At 37.2% G+C, this 24946-nt stretch overlaps 1 protein-coding gene across 1 annotated transcript; it reads right to left on the reverse strand.

The window, feature by feature from the left end:
* Window positions 1–1420: 1420 nt before the first annotated feature.
* Window positions 1421–17454, reverse strand: MYCT1 (MYC target 1). Its single transcript, XM_021086679.2, has 2 exons — window positions 17319–17454; window positions 1421–3849 (listed from the first exon to the last, which is right to left on the reverse strand). The coding sequence occupies exons 1-2, from the start codon at window positions 17368–17370 to the stop codon at window positions 3338–3340; spliced, it is 564 nt and encodes a 187-aa protein (XP_020942338.2). The 5' UTR covers window positions 17371–17454; the 3' UTR covers window positions 1421–3337.
* Between the last annotated feature and the right edge of the window lie 7492 nt (window positions 17455–24946).

Below are 24946 nucleotides of genomic sequence, written 5' to 3' on the forward strand. Positions count from 1 at the left end.
CACTCGGTGGGTTAAGGACCCACCACGATTACTGTGGCATAGGCCAGCAGCTGCACCTCCAATTCAACCCCTAGCCTGGGAACTTCCATATGCCTTGCCTGTAGCCCTAAAAAGACAAAAAAAAAAAAAAAAGAAGATGTCATAACCCCTGCCTTAGAAGGAAAAGGATGTATGCAGCCAAACTTCAGAAGTTACAGGGACTAAGAATTTCAGATCCATTGGCCATAACTTTTTTTTTTTTCCACTTCTCTCTGTGGATAAGTTTAATTTCTTTCCTACCATATGGCAGAGAACAAGCTTTTGAATTTTACTTCTTACGATTTTAATCATCCGAGAGATATTGGCCTCTCTCCGTTTCCCTATCATGCCACCCTTTGCAAAGGACCACTCTATTTATCTGGTCAGATGCCTTCTCCTAGACCAACCAATCAATGAGGTTGCATTTGATGCAGTGATCATTCCTGGCATAATCCTGTGGGTAGGTAGTCAGGGAAAGGAACATGGTTTTCAGAATAGCAGAGGTCTTGGTAGACAAAAGAGTGAGCCCTGTATTTTCGCACCATAAAAGATAAGCAAACTAGCCCTCTTTTGCCCCCATCTCCCAGTAGCTAATTAGTGGAAATGTCTGGCTTGATTTTTTTTTCATCAGCCACTACTTGTACTAAAAGTGGGTACGCTTCGGGTTTTTTTTTTTTTCTTCTTATGTTTTACATGTGTTAGTAGGTTTTTTTTTTTTTTGTAATTGCTTCAAGGCATGAATGTATTAGGCAAAATTCCAATTGAACCTATAGGACTCTCTACAAATATCATAGAATAGATTCCCTGAAGGGATGGGGGAAAGTGAGGGATGGTCAGAAAGTGGTCAAAACGGTATAAACTTGCAGATGTAAAATAAATAAGCCCAGAAGATGTAATGTACAGCATGGCGACCAGGGCTAACAGTTCTGTAGCGTATATTTAAAAGCTGCTAAGAGAGTAGATCTTAGAAGTTCTCATCACAGGTAACTATGTGTGGTTATGGATATTAACTAGACTGAGCTGTGGTGATTGTTTTACAGTTTATACATATATCCAATCCTTGTTTTGTACACTTAACCTAACATAATGCTATATGTCAATCATACATCATACAAATTTATTTTCTAAAAAGTTAAATAATTCTGGAATTGTTTATCTAGGGAGTTAAGAATCTAAATGAATGTTTTAAACAAATAACTTGGTTATTTTAACATCTGTATTAATTCATTGAAAAGTCTGTTTCCTCTCTTTGTGCCGCTACCCTTTTGCTGTTATACCTTATTAGATAAAATAAAATTTGTGTCTCTGGAACAGTTTATAGAGAATGGTCTAGATTGAGTTAAAATACCAAGTAGATAGGAAATAGTCTCAGGTTATTTAATCAATAAACTCTGAATCAAAATTGACATCAGTTAATTTTATTTTGTAATCCACTAAATATTTCAAATAAAACAAATACAGCTTTAAATGTTCTCCAGTTTTTGCTCGCAGTTCACATTTCATACATTGCACAGTATTTACAAGGTACTAATTTTGATTGTTTCATAACATGAGAAGACAATTCTGCTAGATGGTTAAATACACCAGAGAATTTCTGCTGTCCTTTTCTTCATTTGAGAAATATGAAACAGTGTTTACTTCCAAGATAAACTCTAGATAAAAACCATACACCTTTCTTACTTCTCAATTTCAGCATTAGGGATAACATACAAGCAAAAGATAGCCTCATTCCTAAAATAATGGTCTCTTGAAATCTTATATGGCTATTTGATAACTGCTAAGTATGTCCGAAAACAACATACAAACAACTTGTTATCCTAAGAGCCTTTTTTTTCTTTTCTTTCCTTCATCTTTCCTTCTTTTCTCAGGTCTATTGCCTTAGAGAGCATCTATCTACAGACATCTACTGTAGACATCATTAAGAATAATTGTCCTTGAGGAACAATGGAAAATGTAAGCTATATAAAACAAGAAGGAAAATACTATTTGGAATATCTTATTATGCAAAAAGTATGACATTCTCGAGCCACTTTCAGACACTATTAGCTGAGACTGCTGCATGGCAAAAACTAAAATGAGAGTAGATTTTTCCTCCCCGAATATCCCAGTGTTCAGAGAAACAAATAGCAACATAAGCTAAATATTCACCATATCAGAAATGAACCACAGGTGTTTTGAGTAATAATCCTGTGAAGTCATGTCCTTAAATGAAAAAGGACAGCCATGGACCTCTGGCCACTGATGCTCTCTGGTATCCCCATGGGGAGATGGACCTTCCTTTAAGGCAGTGGCCACCCATAAAGGTGGACTCCTTAAATAACTGCATCAAGGACCATTTGACAAGGTTTAACCACTATGCAAAGACTCTTCCCAGAATCTGAGGTTGAAAGTCATAGAGGAGCCAAAGATGATGACCAATGGGTCAGTTCATGAAGGAGAGCTCTTCATGGTTGTAACATCCATTTGGGTGACAGACTTTCTCCCCACAGACCCTTCCTTATTTATGAAGTTACAGAAGAGCCCTAGGCAATGCGCTTTCCCTCTTGCTAGATTCCCTCACTTCTCATAAAAAAGTGGAAGCAAGGAACTTTAAAATCTCCTATGAGATGCTTCAGCTGCTATGCAGTGGGTTAAGAATCCTACCACAGTGGCTCTGGCTGGGTTGCTATAGAGGCGTGGGTTCCATCCCCAGCCCAGCACAGTGGGTTAACGATCTGGTGTTGCCACAGCTGTGGCTTGGATTTAGTCCCTGACCCAGGAACTTCCAAATGCCACAGGTTGCAGCCATTAGAAAAATCAAAAACAAAAACTCCTGTGTTCTATAGTTTTGTGTCCATATAATCCATTAAAAATCCAAGGCTGTACAATGATTTACTTGTCTTTCTAAAGAAAGTAAAATTAAAATTCCTTAGGATAAAAAAAAAAATTTAAGAAGTTAACACCGTAATTTCTTCCTCCTGTAGAGTCACAGTGGACAGTGAATGAGGATTGTAAACCACAAATATCCAGTTTTTATTTAGTCTAAAATATATATACTGTATCCAGCTGATTCTCAGTTGAGAATCACCATCTATAATAGTCCTCATGTTGAATACAAAATACATAAATATATAACTATTTGGTAAAATATTATTGTTTTGTGAGATAAAGGAAAAAAAAAGTGTTCAAAGAAAACGTATTTTACATTGTCATGTCCAACTTGCATGTGCACGTTTCAGCTTGGAAACTCATGAGTCGCTTTGGCTGTGTCCTCAAAATTCTGTGCTTTTCTTTCAATAAGACAAGAGAAAGAAAGAAATTAAAAAAGAAAGCACACTCCTCAGGAATCCGGGAATGCCTTTATGATTGACTCATAGGCAGGTGGGGGTGGGGCTGAAAGACCAATCCGAAGGCTATTATTGGACCAGTGGAAATCAGGACGGCCTAGACTGTGGCACGGGTTGATGGTGGCAGAGGTACTGGAAGAAGGAAGAGTCACCAGCTGACTCTCAGTTTCCACGGGAAGGGGTGGACTTTGCAGGAAGGGATGGAACGTTGACCCCCTGAAGCTTGATTTTCTGGGAAAGGAATTTGCTTGTTCCATGGATGCTTGGCGCTGGAAAGTGAGGCTGGCCAGGCTGAGGTTGCTTCGACGTTCACAGCCGCTGTGGCGGTAAAATCCAGTTCTGTTGAGGCCATGGGAGTAGGAAGATCTAGATCGCCGGCTTGAACTCCACTGTGAGATGGGGGCACTGGCTCTTCTTCGAGACAGACAAACAAACAAAGCCCAAATAAATCCTCCAATCACAAGTGCAATTGCCATGGACACTGTGAAGGACATTATAAGATCCTCTGAAACAAAGAAAACAAATAGGTATCTTGATTTGTAAATAGGTGTTCCTCTAAATACACAGGCAAAATAAACATGATTACTATGGAATGCATCACTAACTTAAACAGACTTTGGATTAGGGAAGTAGAAGATGGTGCTAGGTGGCGGAAATGAATAAATGAAGCAGACATGCTTCCATTGATGAAAGCAAAGGAATAAAGGATACAAAATCACAATTTTTTAGCTGTAGCATACATTGCTTATGCTATTTTATTATTTTAAAGAAATAAGTAATAAAAAGTCTTTTTTTTTGGCAAAAAAAGGCTATTCTTTAGCTCATAAGTTTTTATAGGGTTGTAAGTATAGGCCAAAGATTATTTCCTTTGGAGTTATGATAGTAACAGATGTGCCGAAAATTGGTACGGAATGCCTGGTCATATTGACTTTGTCTTTTCCTCTGTCTGCTTTCATCAGCCCACCAAGGTCTCCCATCTGCAGGCTGCGTGATGCCTCACTTCCTGTTCTCACTCTCAGATAGGAAGTGCTGGGCTCCAATCATCTGGGGGGGCTGACTGATTTATGTCATGTTTCCGTCACTCCTACACCATCACCTGTACCTATATCTTTGACTCACTGATGACATGACCTCTGCAGACTCCTGGGCTCTTTACTGGTCCCCCAAGCTATTATCGTGTCCTTGTTGTGATCATGAAATTCCTGTCTCCTGAATCTCCATAGAATTTTTGCTATATGACGGTATCCTCCAATTCACAGCACTTGTATTTGCTCAGATTTCCTGTTTTAAAGAGGAAAAAAAAATGCCTTTCCCAAATGGAAATTCTACCTTAGTGCTTCTTCTTATGAACTAAAAACATATTCTTCAATAAAACTGGTTAGCAGAGCCCCGGCACTGAATGGGAAGACATGCTGGATATTAGAAGACCCCTCCGGCCTTCTCACCACCACATTTCCTCACCATGTCTTCTGTGATCTAACCCACAGCTACATTGATTCTCCTACTATCCCAAAGCCTCTCATTTTCTCCCAAATTTTATTTCAACCTATTTTTCCTAATACCTGGATACAAGTTTCAAATTTCTGTTTGGAAAATTCAATATGCTTTGAATTTTAAATACAATGGGTTCTGTATTCTGTATATCCTGGACATCCAGGGCCTGTATATCCTGGACCAATGGAGTGTGGTCCAGAAAAGAAGAAAAGCAGAAAATCCATCAAGATAATCCCAGCCCAAATTGCCAATCCACAAAACTGTGAGATAAGTAAATGGTTGAGCCATTACGTTTTGGGGTAGATTGTTACAGAGCAAAAGCTACCTGGTTCATGATTCCAAACTCAGCTCTATTTGTAACATACTATGTGGTTTTTATAAAATTTGTTTAGATTCACTCGTTTTATTACTTTCTTCAAAGGAAGGAGTTAGAGTTTATCATTGCCGAAGTTCTTTCCAGTTCATTGTTGTAATCTATGATAGTACATATAAAATCTATAATGCAGAAATAACAAAACAAACTGATACTTATAAATACAAAGATAATAATAATGGCTCCTTAATTTTAGAATATATTTTAGTGCCCTTCTACCTTAGAGTGTCACATTTATCTCCTGTGGAAAGTCTATATTTGTTATATCCTGTTTTCACTATTATCTTCACAAAAGCCTATATCGAAATCCTCTAAACCAACTGCTTATGTCAAATCTAAGCAATAAATTCTGTATAATAGGAGATGACTTCTGAAATACAAGATGATTTATGGCAGATCTCCTAGACCCAGTATTGTTCTTCCAAAATGTGTCTCATCAAAATAATATTGAGTCATAGCCTTAAAGAGAAATCTCTTGAGACTGGGATTTCATAGAATTAGGCTTTATCTGGAAAAAGCAATAAATACAGTCAGAACCTAAAATTAACTTTATTGGTAATAAAGTAAAATTCCAAATTAACTTGTATCTGTCAGTGCCCCCAATATTTAGAACTCAAAGAAGAAATTATAGGAATTCTGGGCTGCCAAGGCAATGAAGCTGTGTAAATCAGAATTTTCCAAGATTTCCTCCAAAAAACAACTGCGAACAAGGTGACCAAAGAAAAATATACAAAACCATGCCTTCAGTATGATTAGAAGATAAAATTCCAAACTTCGAGTTCCCTGAAAAATAAACAATGGGAAATAGAAAACAGTGAATTATCTCTCATGCTTCTACCACAAGCTAACATGGAGAAGACAGGAAATTCTGGAAATACTGTGAAAATAATGAAAGGTGTTCTGGTCCAAGGGGAAGGGACTCACACAAGCATATATAGGAATGGGAAGAGGCAGGAGTTCCCATCGTGGCGCAGTGGCTAATGAATCTGACTAGGAATCATGAGGTTGCAGGTACAATCCCTGGCCTTGCTCAGTGGGTTAAGGATCCAGCGTTGCTGTGAGCTGTGATGTAAGGTGGCAGCTACAGCTCCGATTAGACTCCTAGCCTGAGAACCTCTACATGCCATAGGTGTGGCCCTAGAAAAGGCAAAAAGACAAAAAAAAAAAAAAAAAAGGAATGGGAAGAGGCAGTCTTGGAGACACCTCCTTTGTGGGAGGAAGAAGGTTAAGAATCCAATCACAAGAGATCACGTATTTCATGATTCTATTTACATGAAATGTCCTGAACACACAAACTATATAGATAGAAAGAAGATTAGTGATTATATAGGGCAAGGGGGTGTGGTGGAAAGGAATGGGAAGGACCCCCAACAGGGACAGGACTTCTTTTTAAAGGACAAAAATGTTCTTAAATCAGATTGTGATTATAGCCACACGGTTCTGTGATTATAACAAAACCATTGAAATGTACACTTTAAGTAGGTGAATTATATGGTCAGTGAAATGTATCTCAAGAAAGCTCTTTGAAAAAAAGAAGAAGAAAGGCAGTTACTTTTTGGAAATGACAAAAGGAGAAAAGAGGCAAGATTGAGATGAAACTTTAGGATCCTTCAAAACAAAGGAAAATTTAAAACAAAGGACATATATCACTCTCCACCTCCATCCTCAATAAAAGTCAACCAATAAAAACCAACCAAAAGAGAAGTCAACCAATAAAAACCAACCAAAAGAAAAGTCAACTGGTAAAAACCAACCCAACCACACACACACACACACACACACACACACACAGTCAACTAGTAAAAACACCACACTTGCTACACTGAGGAAAGGTTGAATCTAGAGTGACTCCCAGGGTCCAGCATGGGCAGGTGGGGGGTGGACAGGTGGTATCATTCATCCGAACGGAGGAAATATGAGACTGTGGGTCTGGGACTGAAGCTGATAGGAGGAAGGCGTTGAATTTGAGCATCCCTGGGAATATTTATTTGGAATTCAGAGTTAAATAAATATAGAGCTTAAAGAGTAGCAAAATTGGGAATATTCATGCTACCAGAGAGTTCAACCATCCACAGAAAGCACTTGGGCTAAAAGCAAAGGATTGTGTTTATAGAATTGAGATGAAAATAGACTTCCAGGAGTTCCCGTCTTGGCTCCGGGGAAACGAATCTGACTAGTGTCCATGAGGAAACGGGTTTGATCCCTGGCCTTACTCAGTGGGTTAAGGATCCGGCGTTGATGTGAGCTGTGGTGTAGGTCGCAGATCCTGTGCCGCTCAGATCCCGTGTTGCTCTGACTGCGGTGGAGGCCGACAGCCATAGTTCCAATTTGACCCCTAGCCTGGGAACCTCCACATGCCGTGGGTGTGGCCCTAAAAACCAAAAAAAAAGAAAAAAATTAAATAAAAGATTGAACTTTATGCCATGCAAATTATATCTCAATAAAGCTACTATTTAAGAAGAGAGAGAGGAAGAATAGACGTCCAGGAAAACCAGAATTTAGCCGGTGGCAGAAGTAAACACCAAGGAAGCAAAAAAAGGGCTGATTAGGCTGCTCAGAGGAGACAAGAAAGATTAGCAGTACTGAACCAGAGTGAGAGGAGAATTTTAGGTAGAGGAAATTAGCAAGCAGATGCCCCCAGCAATACTTATCTACTCATTCCTTAGCATACAAAACACCCACTAGATACCAAGCATTGCAAAGTACAGAGAGCACAGGAGGAAAATAAAGCCTCTGCTCTAAGGGGGTTAACATTCTAGAAGACTTTAAGAAAAAGAAGAATGTCCTTTAGGTCTGATCCTGAGTGAGTCATTGACCACTTAGCCAACAGGTTGGGGTCAGATGATGTAAGGCCAGGATTTCCTCTCTGCTTCGGGCAAAGAGGCTTGAGCAAAGGTACCATCAAGAAGACTGGAGATGGAGCTGGTTGCAATATCTGCGGTGGATTGAAAGCACAGAGCTGGGAGGACAGTGAAACAGTGATTCAAACATGTGATAATAATGGCTTAATCCAGGAAGTCATAGTAAGAATAGGAGAGAAATAATCTGGTCAGGAGAGACTCAACATCAAAAGAATGTAAACACTGGAGTTCCCGTCGTGGCTCAGCGGAAATGAATCTCACTAGCATCCATGAGGATGCAGGTTCCATCCCTGGCCTGGGATCAGTGGGTTAAGGATCTGGTGCAGCTGTGGTGTAGGCTGGCAGCTCACAGCTCCGATTCGACCCCTAGCCTGGGAACCTCCAAAGGCCTCAGGTGCAGCCCTAAAAAAGACAGAAAAAAGAAAAAAAAGAAAAGAATGTAAGCATTATTTCCTAATAGCATACAGTCTAATGTTCTAGAAATAAAGACATTGAGGGGGTAGTGGTGATAAATGGAGTCTTAGAGCTAAATGATTGTTATTTTCTAGCAGTAAGTTAATAATCAGATCGAATTTTAAGTTTTAGAATTTTTAGTATTTGCTTACGTCATGGTACTTGCCTTTGCCCTTTTATGCAGTAATAGTTTATCAGAGAATTGATTGGCTAGACCAAATTCTAATTTGTATTGTAATCATTACCACTAAATTTCCTCTAAGTTTTGCGGTGCTTATAATGGCTACCTCAATTCTGGATTTCGCTTTAAAAATGTTTTAATTGCTCTTAGAAAAGAACTAAACAAAAGTCAGGAACTACTCAACTACTTCATAAAACCAAGACCTTTGTCTTCTTTCCAAATAAGTATGTGAGTCCAGTCATTTTACTAAATTTAGTCCTTTGGTTAAGAAAGATACTGAATTTTACCTTATTCGGGTGAGTTTTGGAAATTTTGTTTTTTGTGAGACACATTGCATATAATTTGAATAATTCATTGTTGTACATTATTAAGTGGTCAGCTGTCCCGGGGAGAATTTCTTCGCTGGGTAGTTTATACTCCAGAGAATCCATGAGTTAATCACTGTGATTCTTTAATTAAAGAATATTAATAAACTCCCTCAGCAATTTTGTCATCCTGTTTAGAATAGCTGAACGAAAGATGTTGTTTTTGAGTAGGAAGATAGACCTAGTTGAACTGTAAGCTCCTTCTAAATTTGCTCTCCTACTATTCCAAGCTAGAAAGTTTTCACTAATACTGTGAATAAGAAAATTTTGATGTTTGGAGGAGGATAGATTTCAAAATGTGCTCCTATTTTTATTTCATTCTTTTGATAAAGAGTGAGAAACATTTCTAATTCAATTAATTTAGTTTACAGGCCTCAGGCACTATTTTAAGTGTATTATATCACTTAAGTGTCAAACAATCCCAATTAGGGAAATGCTTTATTTCTTTGACGTGGTGTAAAAAATATACATTTTACTGGTTTAATACCAGATTTGGTAGCCTGTTATGAACAGAAACACTTGGGAAAAATGAGTAAAGTGGTATTTATGTATTCTACAGTTTTATTTCCCTGGATCAGTCGCCTCCACTGTAAAAGGAAAGAAATCACGGCATTTGCAGCAACATGGATAGACCTAGAAATTATCATGCTAAGTGAACTCAGTCAGATGGTGAGATGCCCACATCAAAAGCTCTCACTTACATGTGGAATCTAAAAAACGGACACAGTGAACTTCTTTGCAGAACAAATACTGACTCACAGACTTTGAAAAATGTATGGTTTCCAAATGAGACAGGTGGGGGTGGGGTGGGGGATGGGCTGAGGGTTTGGGAAGAAAATGCTATAAAATTGGGTTGTGGTGATCATTGTACAACTGTAAATGTAATAAAATTAATTGAGCAATTTAAAAAAATAGAGAATGGAGAATTTTAAATATCAACAACTTCAGATATGGAATCAGGAATTTAAGATTTCAACTAAATCAGACTCTTAAAAATGCTTCAGCTCAAACTCCTAATTTAATTGATATTGAAACGGTCTAAAGTTTCATAGAACTAACACTTGATTTATTTTAAAATTGAGTATTGACAAGTAGCACTGGTCAGAGGACTATGAATTTCACTCACTTATGACAGAAAGTGAGAAGACAAATACTCAAGTTTGCAAAGCACATCCCTCATTTTGTGTATAAACCTGTGCAACCACGAAGGTGTGCTTGAGGCATCCTAATATCTCAGGATATAAGCAGGTATAATAGATGAAATTCAAGAGACATATTTACTTTATTTCAACTATATGGAGATTAAAAACTAGAATCTTAAAATAGATTCAGGTACCCCTATGAAAGCATTTAAAACTTACAGGAGTTCCTATACAAGGCCAGACCCCCTGACCTCTCCACTCCAGTCTCTTCTGACAAATAAAATGTGCCAAGAGGTTAATCTGTAGTGAAAAGGGACATAAAGTTCATTTCAAGGAAAAAAATTAGAAACTCTTAAAATGCAGAATTAAGGGGAAATAATGTCTTGTCTATTGAAGTCATTGAGAAAATTAGCCAAGATACCCCAAAAAATATGGAATAAGAAATATATTACTATGTCAGATGACTGTTGGATTTCCAAAATAGATTATTGTTCTGGTATAAGAAAACAAGGGTAATATCTAAACTCCAGTAAAGAAGATGTTCAAGAATATATTCAACCACCAAAATCTTCTTAAATGACAAATTCCAGTTTTGTGAGTAAAAAGATTATTTTTGGTAGCACTACACTACAACAATATTTCCAGGAGAGTGATTTGACAGTAAGTCTATTTTTAAATACGTGTTCTCTATGGCTTAATAAGATCTCTGTTTGACCATGTAGACCTATTTTCAGTGCCCCAGATTGGGGAAAATGGTATGATAATTATGACTCAAAACATCATATTACCATCATAAATAGAGGATGATAAAATCATATAGAAATCTGATCAAAGGATTAAGTAATACATTTTAAATGTACATGAGAATCGTGAGAACAGTATATATACATTGACAATAAACTATTTAAATTTTGAATGAATATAAAGTAGGACAAGACAGAGCTACAGAAGTTATCAAATGACATAAAAAAATGTATCCCACTACTTGTGATATAGATTTGCCAATTTTTATTGTTTGGCTGAATGCAAATACCATGAAAATGACTTCCTAACCCATATTGTCAGTCAAATACCTAACTTAGAAATCTTACACTAATTCTTATGCCCTTGATATGCTTGCAGCTTTTTTTAATAGTTATAAATGATAATGACTTAAGACTCTCTAAGGCTTGTAGAAATGTATGCTAAAAATCTTACCTATCTTGTTAAACTCCCTTAAATCCAAGCTGCAAAAAATAAGTATAGAAATGCAAAAGGGCAATAAGAAAGACATGTGGAGTCATAATTATGGTATAGCCTGTTTCTGAGTGGCTCTGCAGGGCTTCTTTCTACTTAACTAGCGTTGATGATTTCTCTGAGCCAAATTGCTGAATCCAGAAAACATATAATGAAAATAATGTGTATTGGCTCTACAGCTTTACATTTTCATACATTTTATTCCATTTTGGCAGACTTTTGACAATAAATTTTGGGAGCCTTTTTAAAAAAAAAAAAAACTACTGTAAAAGAAAATGTGCCTGAAAAATGCATTGGCACACATATGCCCTTTTTTTGTTTGAGGACAGGTTGCCCTCTTCTATCTCAACCCTCTTAGGGGAGGAAAATGAGCCATTATTTTACTTCATGTAATTATGATACAATGCAACTAAAGAGATCGAATGGTTGCTTTTAAAAATGTAGAACTCCCTTCAAAGGCAAAAGGAACAAACTCTAACTTTAGTAAGGCATGGCATATAAATTGAGTGTTGTTATTCTATTCTGTAACCTGTGTCTACACAACTAGCAAGGGGCTGGCCCATAAGCCCTCAATGAACAAGTGCTATCATTACTAATGTTTATATAACTTTCCTGAGTCATTTGACCATTCCTGGCCTAATAACGACCACTGTAGTGCCTTCCAATTCTGATTCTACTATTGAACCTTAGTTTCACTAAATCTAATCATACCTAAAATACTGGCCTTTTTATTAAAATTTAGCAGAGGTCACCATCTAGTGGCTTTGAGTTGAACTGTTCTGATATCTGAAAAGTGATTTGTATCTTTAAACAACAGAGCACTGATCAAGTCACAAAACCCCTGCAATTATAAAAATCTTTAAGGTTCGCTACGACTGAGGTAGGCTATGCTGTTCGTGAGACCTCAGAGTATATAGGAGGATGGGTCAGACCACGAGGGATCTTGGCAACAAACGTTTTTAGGAAGAACAATATTTAAAGTTCAGAAAACTAGATTAATTACAATAATTTAAGCAAAGACTATTTTCTACACGTATCTAATGTCCCAGAAAATGCTCTTGGGCTGTTTTCAGAATATGCCCAGAATTCAACTTCTCATTATCTACTCTGCCACCTTCCTGATCCGAGTTACCATCATCTGGGATCTGGACCACGTCTATGGCCTTCTATCTGGTTCTTGCTTCTCTCCTCGCTCCCCTCCCCCACTACACTCAATTCTCAATACAGTAGCCGGAATGACCATTTGAAAGTGTTAGTCAAATCATGTCATTCTACTAGTCTAAACCCTCCTTTTCTTCCAGACTCAGTGATAACTCCCCCAAATGGTCTGAAAGTTCCAGCTCCAGATGAGTCGTGCTCACTTCTCCTCTTCCTCTGGCTCCTTTGAAGATAATTATGTTAAATCAGGTCAAACTTTTACGGTGACATTGAAAAACTACACAAATCCACAATGCCTTCTCTGCCATTCCTTGAACACATCAGATGTGCTCCTGTCTTAGGGCCCTGTGCTGACTGTAACCTATTCCTGAAACTCTCCTCAGGCGTCTGCAAGTTTAGCTTCAGGTCTTTGCTCAGATGCCACCTTCTCATTGAAGACTACCTTGGCCACCCTATCTAAACTTCTTCCCATCCCACCTCTCCTGCCTGCCCCTCTTACTTTTCTTTTTTCTTTCTAGATTACTGGAAACTAGGCTTACTAGTTTTGGGAAAATGAGGAAAAATCTGGGAGGTATGGAAGGAGATTTGACCAGAGGCATAAGGCATAAGTCATACTCTGAATGTAATTATTCAATAGTATCGTTAGACTAGAAGGTAAGTTCAGTTATGTTCCAAAGGAACAGGATGCTATATCTAATCTCTTGGGTTAAAACATCATGGAGGATAATATTAAAAAAAGAATATTTTTAGTAGGAAGTTTTTTAAGAGTCAGTTTCTTGGGAGTTCCCAACATGGGAGCTCCAGCCTCTAATTTAACCCAAATCCCTCAAAGGGCCTCTTTCCAAATAATATTGCATTGGGGGTTAAGGCTTCAACATATGAACATGGGGGATGGGGGCATAAATATTCAATCCATAACAAGTGAATTTTCAAAAACGATGTACAGAGAAGCTTTGGAGAGAGAAGAAGGGCTATAAAGTATGTGACCAGTAAGGGTTCTGGAGAATCCATCTTTGCCTATAAGGAGCTACAGATTATTTAGGGAATCCCAGGGAAATTGGTATCCATTCCCAGCTTCCTGGGATCAAGATGGGAAAGATGACAAGCCCCTCTGGGTCCTTGAAAAGCAGAGTAGGACTGAGAGGTGTGGACATTAGTGTATCCAGGTCTAGGGCCCCTAATATACAACCCAAACTCGAGAGGCTCCCACAGCTACAAGGTCATGGAAGAGCATTCAGTATTGTTCTGTGCCTGAATGAGGGCCAGTAGACCGGAAAGGACCTAAAGAAAGGAAAAATCATGCCATTAGTCTATGCTGCACAGACCATATGAGTCAGATTTTATGATAAGAGCCCTTGGCAGTGGAGGCAAGAAGAAAGGGCAATGCCCCTAAAGAGGGAAGAAATGCACATCAGTAGAGTCAGCAGAGATCAGGACTGGATCAAAGACCAATAGCCCTCTCCTTCCAATACCCTTGATAGTGTATCGCCCCACCCCTGCCCCTTCTTTCCACATTTAGAGAAAAGTCCTAAGGAAGAGGCAAGTGGGGAGACTTGAAGTAACTAAATTGAAGATAATTATGTTAAATCAGGTCAAACTTTTACGGTGACATTGAAAAACTACACAAATCTGCCTGGTCATGCATCTTTCCACAAATATAGCTTGTGTGTTTTGACTTCTGCATCTTTGTTCATAACGTTTCCCCTGAACTTTTTAAAATTCTCCCATTACGCCTTATTTACCTCCCTAACACCTAGCGAACATTGTCTGATATTTAAGGAGTGGTCAGTCAATGCTTCTGAGTAAACGAATGTACTAGATAGAAAAATGGATGAATGAATGAGTTAACACATTAATGTATGAAAAAATGAATAAAATGTTCTTCCTAGAATTATCTCCCTATTTGAACCTTGTCTTATTAATGGGGACAGGTATAGTCTCATTTTTTTCTAAGAATAATTTAGGGATCATTTCTGCCATATTTGTTTTTCTAACTCATAACAGCCATTGCCTTTTCACTACATATTATCACGTATTATTTCATATTAATACAGGCACATATTTGCATATGCATGGATCCATAATCTCCTCAAGAGGATAATCTTCTTGAGGACAGACATCACAATTTGGGAGATGATTAATTGAGGTGAAAGAATGCAAGTTCCTAAACCAATAACTTTTCCAATTTTTCCCAGTGCTAGCCAAAAGAGAAAAAATCACATGCTAAGGCAAGAAGTATAACCAAGTTGTCTTCTTTAGGACTTTGCATGCCAAGAGAGTCACCAAATTTAATGACAGTTGTCTGCTATCTCATTAAAGCAGAGGGCTGCAAACTTCCACAGGTTATGTTTCCTGTTGCATTCACAGGGGATGTTTTAGGGGAGAAAAACGCATTACAGAAAGCAACAGTGAGAAAGGCAAGGTGGTCTTTAGCTGTGCTGGCACTCTCGGGCCAATTTCACTGCCCACCCTTACCCTAATTACTGTGATGTTTGCACAACATTTAGGAAGTGTTAGTGGGTGATGACCAGGGAAATGAACACTTTCAGTATTGATAATAGCCTGGCATCATTACCCTGTTTTTCAGCATGCATTAAAGCTGAATGTTTTCGGCAGCCCAAGTATAAGCCTAGGAAATTTACATGGTTCAATGCCCAACTTTTACTTTTCCAAACTCTTCTTTCTCTATTCTGTGAATTCAAAATGCCAAGCAAACAATTGATTTTGGAAGCAATAGACAAGGCATTACACTGCACTTGACAAGATTGTCAAATAATATTTTTGTGGAGACAATGATCAAGATATCAATGCGGTTACAAAAAGGAAAAAAAAAGTTTAAAAGATCAACGTTTCTATTTAGGAACTTTTTACATTTCATATATTCACATTCACATCTTTGCATTTTACACCTAGTCTTTTTTAACCCCAGGAGAAATAATGTGATCTTTTACATATTTTGTCCACGTTATCAAATATTGTAACATTATATCTGTTCAACGTATTTCTTTGGCTTTGTTAATGCTTATCAAGGTAACACTCCCCTACCTGGTTTTCATTATTTCCGTCTATTTTCCTTTGTATTCACACAGTAAGATAAAGAAACACTGGGAACTATGTTTGGAACAGGAATTCAAAGTCCTTCTTAAATACAGATTTCTATATTTTAAAAAATTTCAGGATTGGTAAATGGACTCCAATTAAATATTCTGTTATTAACTTGGGTTTATTTTATGATCATTATCCAGTTTTAATCAGTGGATAATGATTTTTTTCATTAAATCATTAAGTAAACCTGAAAATTAAATTTGAGTAGTCTGAAAAAGATAAATTTGGCTTTTACAGATTATTGTTTGCAGTAAGAATTACTCTCCTTTTCAATAATTTATATAGTTAACTTATTTTTGCAATGATGAATATAGTATAAACATACTCTAGTTATTTTTCAGCATGTATTTAGCACATTTCGCTTTCTCTTCAAGGGAGGAGAGCAAACTATATTGTAAGAAACATTATAATTAAAACCCGCACAATTCAAAGATGCATTGTCTATTGGTGTCTCTGTAGAATAACTTATTACCAAAACCATTCTTTACAATAAGCAAGCTGAATTCAATTTCTTTCTCTCAATTTTTTAATCTTTATATTAGAATATTTACTCATATCCCTCATTTTCAGGCTTGAAGTAAGCATAAATAGTTTATGCTAAAAAAAGAATAGGTTAATTCCCTCCATGCAAATTTTCGTGATGGTGGGCAGCCAGGTAAGTAAGTGTTGGGGCAAGCAGCATGCTGCTCACTTTTCACCTGATGGTTTCCAAAATATCCCTTGAAATCACAATAGAATCTCCCCAGTAGTTCTCTGAGAAGATTAAAAACTTGTTCTGGACCAAGAAACAGGGTTATCCATCTCTTCATAAACTTCATTTTCTGCTTAATTTTTTTTTTCTGGATTTAACTCAACTTGCCCCATTTATTTTTAAAATGTCTCTGAACCCAAGCATCCGTGTCCATTTTATGTCTCAGCCCTGGTTTGCTGTACTTCTAGCTTTGAAAGCCTGGTACTTTTAACCCCAGCTCCATCCTGCTGCTCATGTTTGGCTAGCAGCTGTGTCTGAATGCAGCCAAAAAGTACTTTTGTATTTTTCCTTTTTTTTTTTCCCCTCCATCATAAGCTTTCTCTGTAATGTTATTTCCACTTAACATTATCTATGGTTTTTCATCTAATTTTATAATATGATTTCTTAATTTCTCTATGTCATCACTCTCCTTCAGTTACAGATTTGTTCTTTAGAATCACTTTGGAAATTAAAGGGTATAACATCGACAATGTAAGTTAAAATAATCTCTATAGAAATTCTTATTTTCATTAAAGAAGATATACATTATATAACCTTAAGACAAATAAAACTTAATTTTCCAACAAAATCCACATCGTCATGTTCCAAACAGCAATGACTTCCCCCTTTCTTTCTCTCATTTTTATTCTCCTCATTTGTAACATCCCAAATCTATACTTATTGCCCAGATTCTTCTTGAATGACTTCCTAGCAGCACACTTTACAAGGCTTTGTATATGAACAACTTTTCGGTAATAAATCTATGAAAACTTTAGGTAATCAATTTACAGTAAACACAATGCCTTAGAGACTTCCAATGTTTTAACATTTCTCCGCATGCTCATTTAAAATTAAAACAGTTAAAGAAAATCTTACCCCAAAAGTTTTCTGGCCATGGACTCCCTAAACTTGTTGTGTTATTAGCCATAATATCCACAAGGAAGAGAAGAGAGAGAAGAAAAGAAGAAAGAAAGGAAAGTCCGTATGTCCAAAAGAAGCTCTTTGATTCTACGTCTTTGTGGTTCAGCAAGAGAAAAATAATTTTCACACTACCCCTCATATACTTGTGTTTGCATAAAAGGAAGTAAGTGGATCATGTTTCCTGCTTTTATACTCAAATTAGCAACTGTTTTTCTTATCTTGGAATTCCACATGGTTCCTGAGACACAAAACAATTTCCTTCTCGTCATTTCCTCAGCTAAACTGCTAAGTACCCTCCTTTCGCCACCTCCAAACTGTGTTGGGGACAAGAGGCTCCTTGTCTTGTTCTCTCCTCATCTCCTACCGACATGCAGAGGAAAATTCCAAACTCAGCTACAATACTTTGGGCTAAATTTATGTAGGACAGGAAATAGGCTACTTTGCAATGTTTGAAAACAATATTTATGTAGTAAGAGAGGAGTTAAAAATTCCTCAGAAATCCAAATTCTCTTCCAGGACAATTAATTTTATCTAACATCTGTTCTTTATAAATCTCAGTTACTTATTAATACTCTAACGTCTCTGGTTCTATTTGGCATATTAATTTTGAAAAGTTATTTCTTTATTTCTCAAATATTTATCTAACACGTAATTTATATGGAATTTTTGTTAAAAGATGTATGTAAATATAGGAAAAAACTGCTTCTACACTGGAGGGTCCCATGCAAAACCACCTGGGGAAGCATACATGCAAACATTCAATTAGGACAGAAGGTTAAGCACTATAGCAAAGAATGCAATGATCACAGTCATTTTTTATTCATGGAAAAGAAGTGATGCTTTTGGTGATGTATAGGAGAGTGTGAAAGTAAGTTTACAAGTGGAGAAAGAGTAATAAGCTAGAAAGGACCACGCAAACAAAGGAGCAGAATCACTACAATTCACACTGTGGCTCTTCTGGGTGTGAGGGGAAAGTGGGCTGTGGGAAAGAATTACAGGAGAATTTTCGGGAAATGGAGGCTAGCTAAAATTTCAGGACTCTTTGTCCGCATGACTTATGAGCTCAGGATAATAAGACTGGATCCTCTGAGCCCTGGGAAGCCATTGGAAGTGGGCGTGACAATGCCAAACCAGACTTAATACATGCACTAAACTGCACCCAAGAATCCGGTTTCCTCAGTCTCTAACTCTAGCGTTAACTCGTCTGCAACGTGCATTCACTACCATCACAGGACGATTTAGTGTGAAGCAGCAGTCTTTGCTCTAGCAAAATCTTCAAAACATGAGCCTAAAGTTTCCCACCCATAAATTTTTGCAGTCCTAATGCTCGAAAAATTAGGTCGTTTCTATTCATTTTTTCAATGTTGATATACTTACATTCACTGAAAAAGCATGGAAAATTAAAATACAGATGTCTAGAAAAGAAGAATGAATGTTACAGAAAATTCTAGAGACTTTGCTGAGCAAGTATGAAAGCTTATCTCTGTAATATTCTTGCTAAGACCTATTTCCATGTAATCGAGTAAATAACATACTCATCTCCGTGCTTAAGAAAAACAAAGGGCTCATATTTTAATCGTTATATTTACTTTTCGGTATTTTTGACAAAATTTATAAGAATGGAAAATTGAAAGACCATCTTATTTTCTGCAAAAACATAATCTAGAGTAAAGTATGTTGTAACACTTCTAAATTCTTACAGAAACAGAGTGGAATTCAATTATTAAAAATATTTTTAAGTATATATTTTGTATTTTAGGCTACCTGGTTCAAGAAATACTAATTTCAAAAATGGATACATTTTTATAATGGTACATAGAGTTCATTTGACCTAAAACAACAAGCCAGGTGAGTGGAGGGGGTGAGTCTGGTTTGTTCGAAATGCCTTCTGTGCAAAAAAAAAAAAAGCAAAGCTCAGGCTATCTCGGGACTAGGATATAGGCTGAGACTTCCTTTCATTGTTTCATGTGTAAGCGTCTAGATTTTCTCCAGTTTTTACTTTTGCAGATGTTCAGAACCCAGGCAAAACCCTGAAGATAATTTGTTTTCTATCGCTTTGCGACACAGGGATATTTTTTCTTTTCTGTGCACTGCTTGTTGGTAGCATACATTCTTATCTGTGCATGTAAAGGATTCGTATTTTTCCTGGCAGAGCTCCACAGAAGCGAGCAACTCTGTCTCTGCGATTTTTGAGCCCCATGACTTGTAATGCCAAAACAGGAAGTTGGTTTTATCTTTACAAAAACGTTAGGTCTGTTCTGCTGTCAATTATTCCGCAAGTTAGGATTTTAGATCTGGATTCTCCACTAGTCATAAAATACACTCGGGGAGTTCCCATTGTGGCACCACGGGTTAAGACTCCGACTGCAGCAGCTTGGGTAGCTGCAGAGACACAGGTTCGATCCCTGGCCCAGCGCAGTGGGTTAAAGGATCTGGCAGTTGTTGCACCTGCAGCATAGGTTGATTAGATCCCTGGCCTGAAAACTTTCATATGCTGTGTGTGTGGACAGAAAAATTTTAAAAAAAATTTAAAATTTGAGGTTTGTTCTTTCCTCTTAGAGATAGTCACAGGGCTCCCTCACTGCCTTGATTCGAGCCTCTGCCTCCTGGTGGGACTATCCCTGCTCACCTAGTCTAAAGTGTCTCCAGTTGAACCGCTCTCTCCCCTGACTCTGTGTTATTTCTCCAGAGCACTTACCATTCCTTGATAATATGCCACACATGCTTTTGCTTTTCTGGTTGTTTTTGGTCTCTTCCACCAGAAGTTAAGTTCCATGAGGACAGGAACTTTATTGATTTTGTTCACATCTGTAAATCCTGTGGCTCTTAAGATACAGTGCTCTTAGTAACACTTGCTGCTTTATTAATAATAACACTACAGGCTCATAACAAATATTTGTTAAGTAAGGGAATGAAGTAATTCCAAGGGATCTGACGATGAAAGTGTTACCGAGCCGAGTTTGTTTACTTGAGATGTAGTGAGCCAAATGCTGAGATTTGCAGCAGAGAAAAATATATGGGAGAATAAATCTCAACTCCACCTCCCTGAGGGTGAGAGCTGAGTATATTGATGAGTGAAGGGTAACAGTGGTCAGAGATGCGGGGAAAGGTGATTGGAGGCAGGAAAGAGTGAGGTCATTGCCACTGAACAAGCATATCTAAGTCACATGCTTCTTCATAAGATGCATGTTCATAAAACGGCAGCACCAGCGGGATCTGAGGGTGGAGTTTTTGTCCCTCTGACATGGAAAGCTCATCCATTAGACATTCATGCAAGTCCAGTTGAATCATCAGTGGTCTAGACCAGTTTGACTGGGCGGGAACTAGTTCCAAGTTGCTGAAAAACCAGCAAATGACTGTTGTGACCCGTACATCAGAGTTGTTTTCCATCGAGGGGATGGTTAAAGGAATCTTGTGATATATGGTCTAAGCTCCATGAAGCTTGGAGGGAATGCAATTTACAAAAACAACTAACATGAGCTTGATCAGCAACAGCAGGTGACTTGAACAGTAAATTAGTTAAATTTACTATTTATTACAACAGCAAGTTATAGTTTAATGAATCTAATTCTATTTCAAAAGTATTTTGGACATCCCAGTGGAGGCCAGCGACTATGGAATAATGTCTTCAACCTTCGGAGAGGAAAAAAATAACATGTCTACCTGGGCCACTGAGTATACAGGGAATATTTTTCAAAGATAAAAGTAAAATATAGACATTTTCAGGAAAACAAAAATTGAGTTATTTTATTATCCTAAGGATTACCAAAGAATTAAGGTCAGAAAGAATAAATGTTATTCTAGAGAGAAAATTTGATGTCAAAATCTGGCAAGTATGGGGATCAATCCAAATATTTATATTATGAAAATGATAACAATAAGTGCTAAATTGTTAATTTAAAAAAATCAAGACAGTACGATAGGCCTGTAGGAATACGGCATAGAAGTTAAATGTACAAAATGAGCTAAAATATTCAGATGCCTTAATTGTTCAGAAAGGAAATAATAATATTAATAATTAATTATGGTCTGAAGAAAAGAATGAAACTTACTTAATCGGAAATATGGTATGATTTAAAAATAAATTCAGCAAAAATTATAAACGTAAGGAAATAGTACAGCATTTCCTTTACAATTCCTCTGAAATATTCTCTTTAGAAACAAGACAAATTTGACCACTATCATCATTTCCATTCAACATGGGAATACACAGGCTTGTCTATCAAATAAGAAAAAGTGAAGAATATACACAAAAGGATTGGAAAGGTAGAAATGAAACTGTCATTTTTTGTAGATTGTATGATTGTCTACATTACCACAAACAATATAAAATGTACAAAAGAAAGACTTTTTTTTTTTTTTTTTTTCTTTTTCCCTTTTCTAGGGCCGCTCCCAGGGCATATGGAGATTCCCAGGCTAGGAGTCTAATCAGAACTGTAGCCACTGGTCTACACCAGAGCCACAGCAATGAGGGATCTGAGCTGCAACTGCGACCTACACCACAGCTCACGGCAATGCCGGATTCTTTTTTTTTTTTTTTTTTTGTCTTTTTGCTATTTTTTGGGCTGCTCCCGAGGCATATGGAGGTTCCCAGGCCAGGGGTCGAATCGGAGCTGTAGCCACAGGGCTATGCCAGAGCCACAGCAAGGCAGGATCCGAGCCGCATCTGCAACCTACACCACAGCTCACGGCAATGCCGGATCGTTAACCCACTGAGCAAGGGCAGGGACCGAACCCGCAACCTCATGGTTCCCAGTTGGATTTGTTAACCAACTGCGCCACGACGGGAACTCCAAGAAAGACGTTTTTAATAAAAATGAAACACAGAAAAGAAGAAAAATATAACAAAAATGTATAAGATTCATATGTCAAAATAATGGCATTTTGTTGAAGGACTTGATGAAAACTTTTTAAATGGAATGATATAACATATTCATGGTCTGAGTTCCCACTGTGGTTCAGCAGGTTAAGAACCCAACTAGCATCCATGAGGATGCAGATTTGATCCTGGCCTCGCTCAGTGGGTTAAGGATCCAGCATTGCTATGAACTGTGGTATAGGTCACAGATGTGGCTCAGATCTAGCGTTGCTGTGGCCATGGTATAGGTGGGCAGCTGCAGCTTGGATTCAACCCTCCACCCCCCAATCTGGGAACTTCCATATGCTATAGGTGTGGCCCTAAAAGGACAAAAAAAAGCAAACAACATAATGTATCATATTCAGAACAGTGTAGTATTTTTTTTTTTCATGCACCTGTGTCACGCGGAAGTTCCTGGGTCAGGGATGGATCCTGATCCACAGCGGCGACAATACCAAATCCAACAACCAAGGAACTCCCAGTACAGTGTAGTTTTGACTTAGAAAAGCAGACTAATTATGTAGAATAGAGAATCCAGAAATAGATCCAAGATAAACAGAACCTTGATATATTTCAGAGCAATGATTGCTGATTTATGGAGAAAGATGGTTTTTTCAGAAAACCGCACTGTTGTACAAATGAATAAACATATGGGGGAAAAAATGAACCCCAAATTTGTACCTTACAGAAATAAGAGTTCCAGATAGATACTTTTGGACAACAAAGTAGGATCTGTTAAATAAAACACCAAAAACACAAATCTAAAAGAAAAGTTTAAGATGGAATAAAGAATTTACATCCATCAAAAGAAAGTCAGAAAGAAAACAAAAATACAATCGACAAACTGGTATAGAAATCTAATTGGTTATGTATTTGTATATTTGTATATTGATCCAGCAACTTTTTGTAAGTCTCACTATTTCTAATAATTTGCAAATAATTATAGTTTTGCTTTTTTATTTCCGAAAACATTGCAGTATATAATGGAGTGTTATATATCAGGTGCAAGATTCAATAACTCTTCCTATACCCTGGATGGATTATCCAGCTGTAAGTCACCATATGGGAGGATTGAAGGAAATTGCTACTACATAATTTTTGCTGTGGTATTACAGACTCCATAAGGAGACAAAGACTCCTCTTTATTTGACAGGGTCTAGCCTATCTGAATCTAAGACTCTGCGACTGGAATAGAGGATTATGATTTTTCAGTAGCAGATATCAGCTAAGAGAATTAACTGTTAAACTATGAAAAGCAACACGAGCGTTTGGTCATTTTATTGAAAAAAACACCTACACACTAACAGTAAATAATTTTCTTATAAAGCTTAAATAAACAATGGAAATGTCATAGAATACAGTCATCTTGATGAGAAAAATTATAAAATACTTAAAGATACACTCAACAGGAAGTATATAGTACCTACATCAAGAAAACTATACAATCTAATTTGTACGTAAAAGAAAATAAATATTTGGAAAGAAATACCACATTCTTGGAATAAGAAGACTACATAACAAATACATCAGTTTCTTCTGGTCTATTCTATAATATACCAAAGATTTATTTGTAATATCCACTTAAAAAGATCTTATTAACAAGATTTTTATTGGATTTGACCAGCTGATTGTAAAATGCTCATGGAGGAGTAAACGTATACGAAGCATGAATGAATACATCTGTAGACACAGGAACTTCTCTTTAAAGATCCTTTTCCTAGAAATAGATTCACTGTTCCCTGCAGCATAGATTGTGACCATAAAATGCAATATTTTTGTTCAAAAATATTGGGAACTGCCTAAATGCCTTTAATAAGTCAATTAAATAATCCCATGCTATGGAATACTACACATCTATTTATTAGATTTAGATAAATCTTTATAAAATGAAATAAGATAATTTCTAAGAAATATAGATAGATTTTAAAAAATCAGGGTAGTTCCCGTCATGGTGCAAGAGAAACAAATCCGACTAGGAACCATAAGGTTGTGGGTTGGATCCCTGGCCTTGCTCAGTGGGTTAAGGATCCGGCGTTGCCGTGAGCTGTGGTGTAGGTCGAAGATGTGGCTCCAATCTGGTGTTCCTGTGGCTGTGGTGTAGGCTGGCAGCTGTAGCTCCGATTCGACCCCTAGCCTGGGAACCTCCATATGCCACAGGTGAGACCCTAAAAAGGACAAAAGACAAAAATTTTTTAAAAATAAATAAATAAAAAATAAAAATAAAAAATCAAGTTGCTAAAGAAAGATGGTCATATTTTAGTTTGTTTAACAGAAGCAGGCTAGATACAAATGCATATTGTATGTATGTAATTTACATAAAAATACATAGAAGAAAGAATCAAAATGTGGAGACTTTTGTGGAGAAAACAGATATAAAAAAGAATCTTGAGGACTTTTACTTTGCTCTATATTTAAAATGTTTACAGAAAGTTATTTTTTGATAGATTTTAATGTTTGACTTGTGTAATTATCTTCAAAGAGTAAACGTGAAGCACTAGGTAATAAGATTCAATCGCGTGCTGTTTCTTCAGTAAATATTTTTCTTTTTTTCCTCAGGAAAAGAATTTTAAACTCTCAAGATAGCTTTCTAGCTAAAGGCTAAAAGTCCCAGGGTCTTATTTACACACGTGGGTGCCTGCAGGTAAGTAAGTGCCGACCAATCAGGAGTGGATGAGAGTGAGAAGGGTCACTTCCTAACCCTGCCTTAGCCTTAAGGACAAGTGCC

This window comes from Sus scrofa, chromosome 1 (assembly GCF_054392235.1).
Source record: "Sus scrofa isolate SSC_HxYL_T2T_F1_AM1 chromosome 1, Sscrofa_HxYL_maternal_Yorkshire_Landrace_v2.0, whole genome shotgun sequence".
Taxonomy (NCBI): Eukaryota; Metazoa; Chordata; class Mammalia; order Artiodactyla; family Suidae; genus Sus; species Sus scrofa.

Coding starts and splice junctions, on each gene's coding strand:
- MYCT1 (XM_021086679.2), bottom strand. CDS start 17,370: ATGGCTAATAACACAACAAGTTTAGGGAGTCCATGGCCAGAAAACTTT. Junction 3,850..17,318: donor ATGGCCAGAAAACTTTTGGG/GTAAGATTTTCT, acceptor TCTTTGTTTCAG/AGGATCTTATAATGTCCTTC.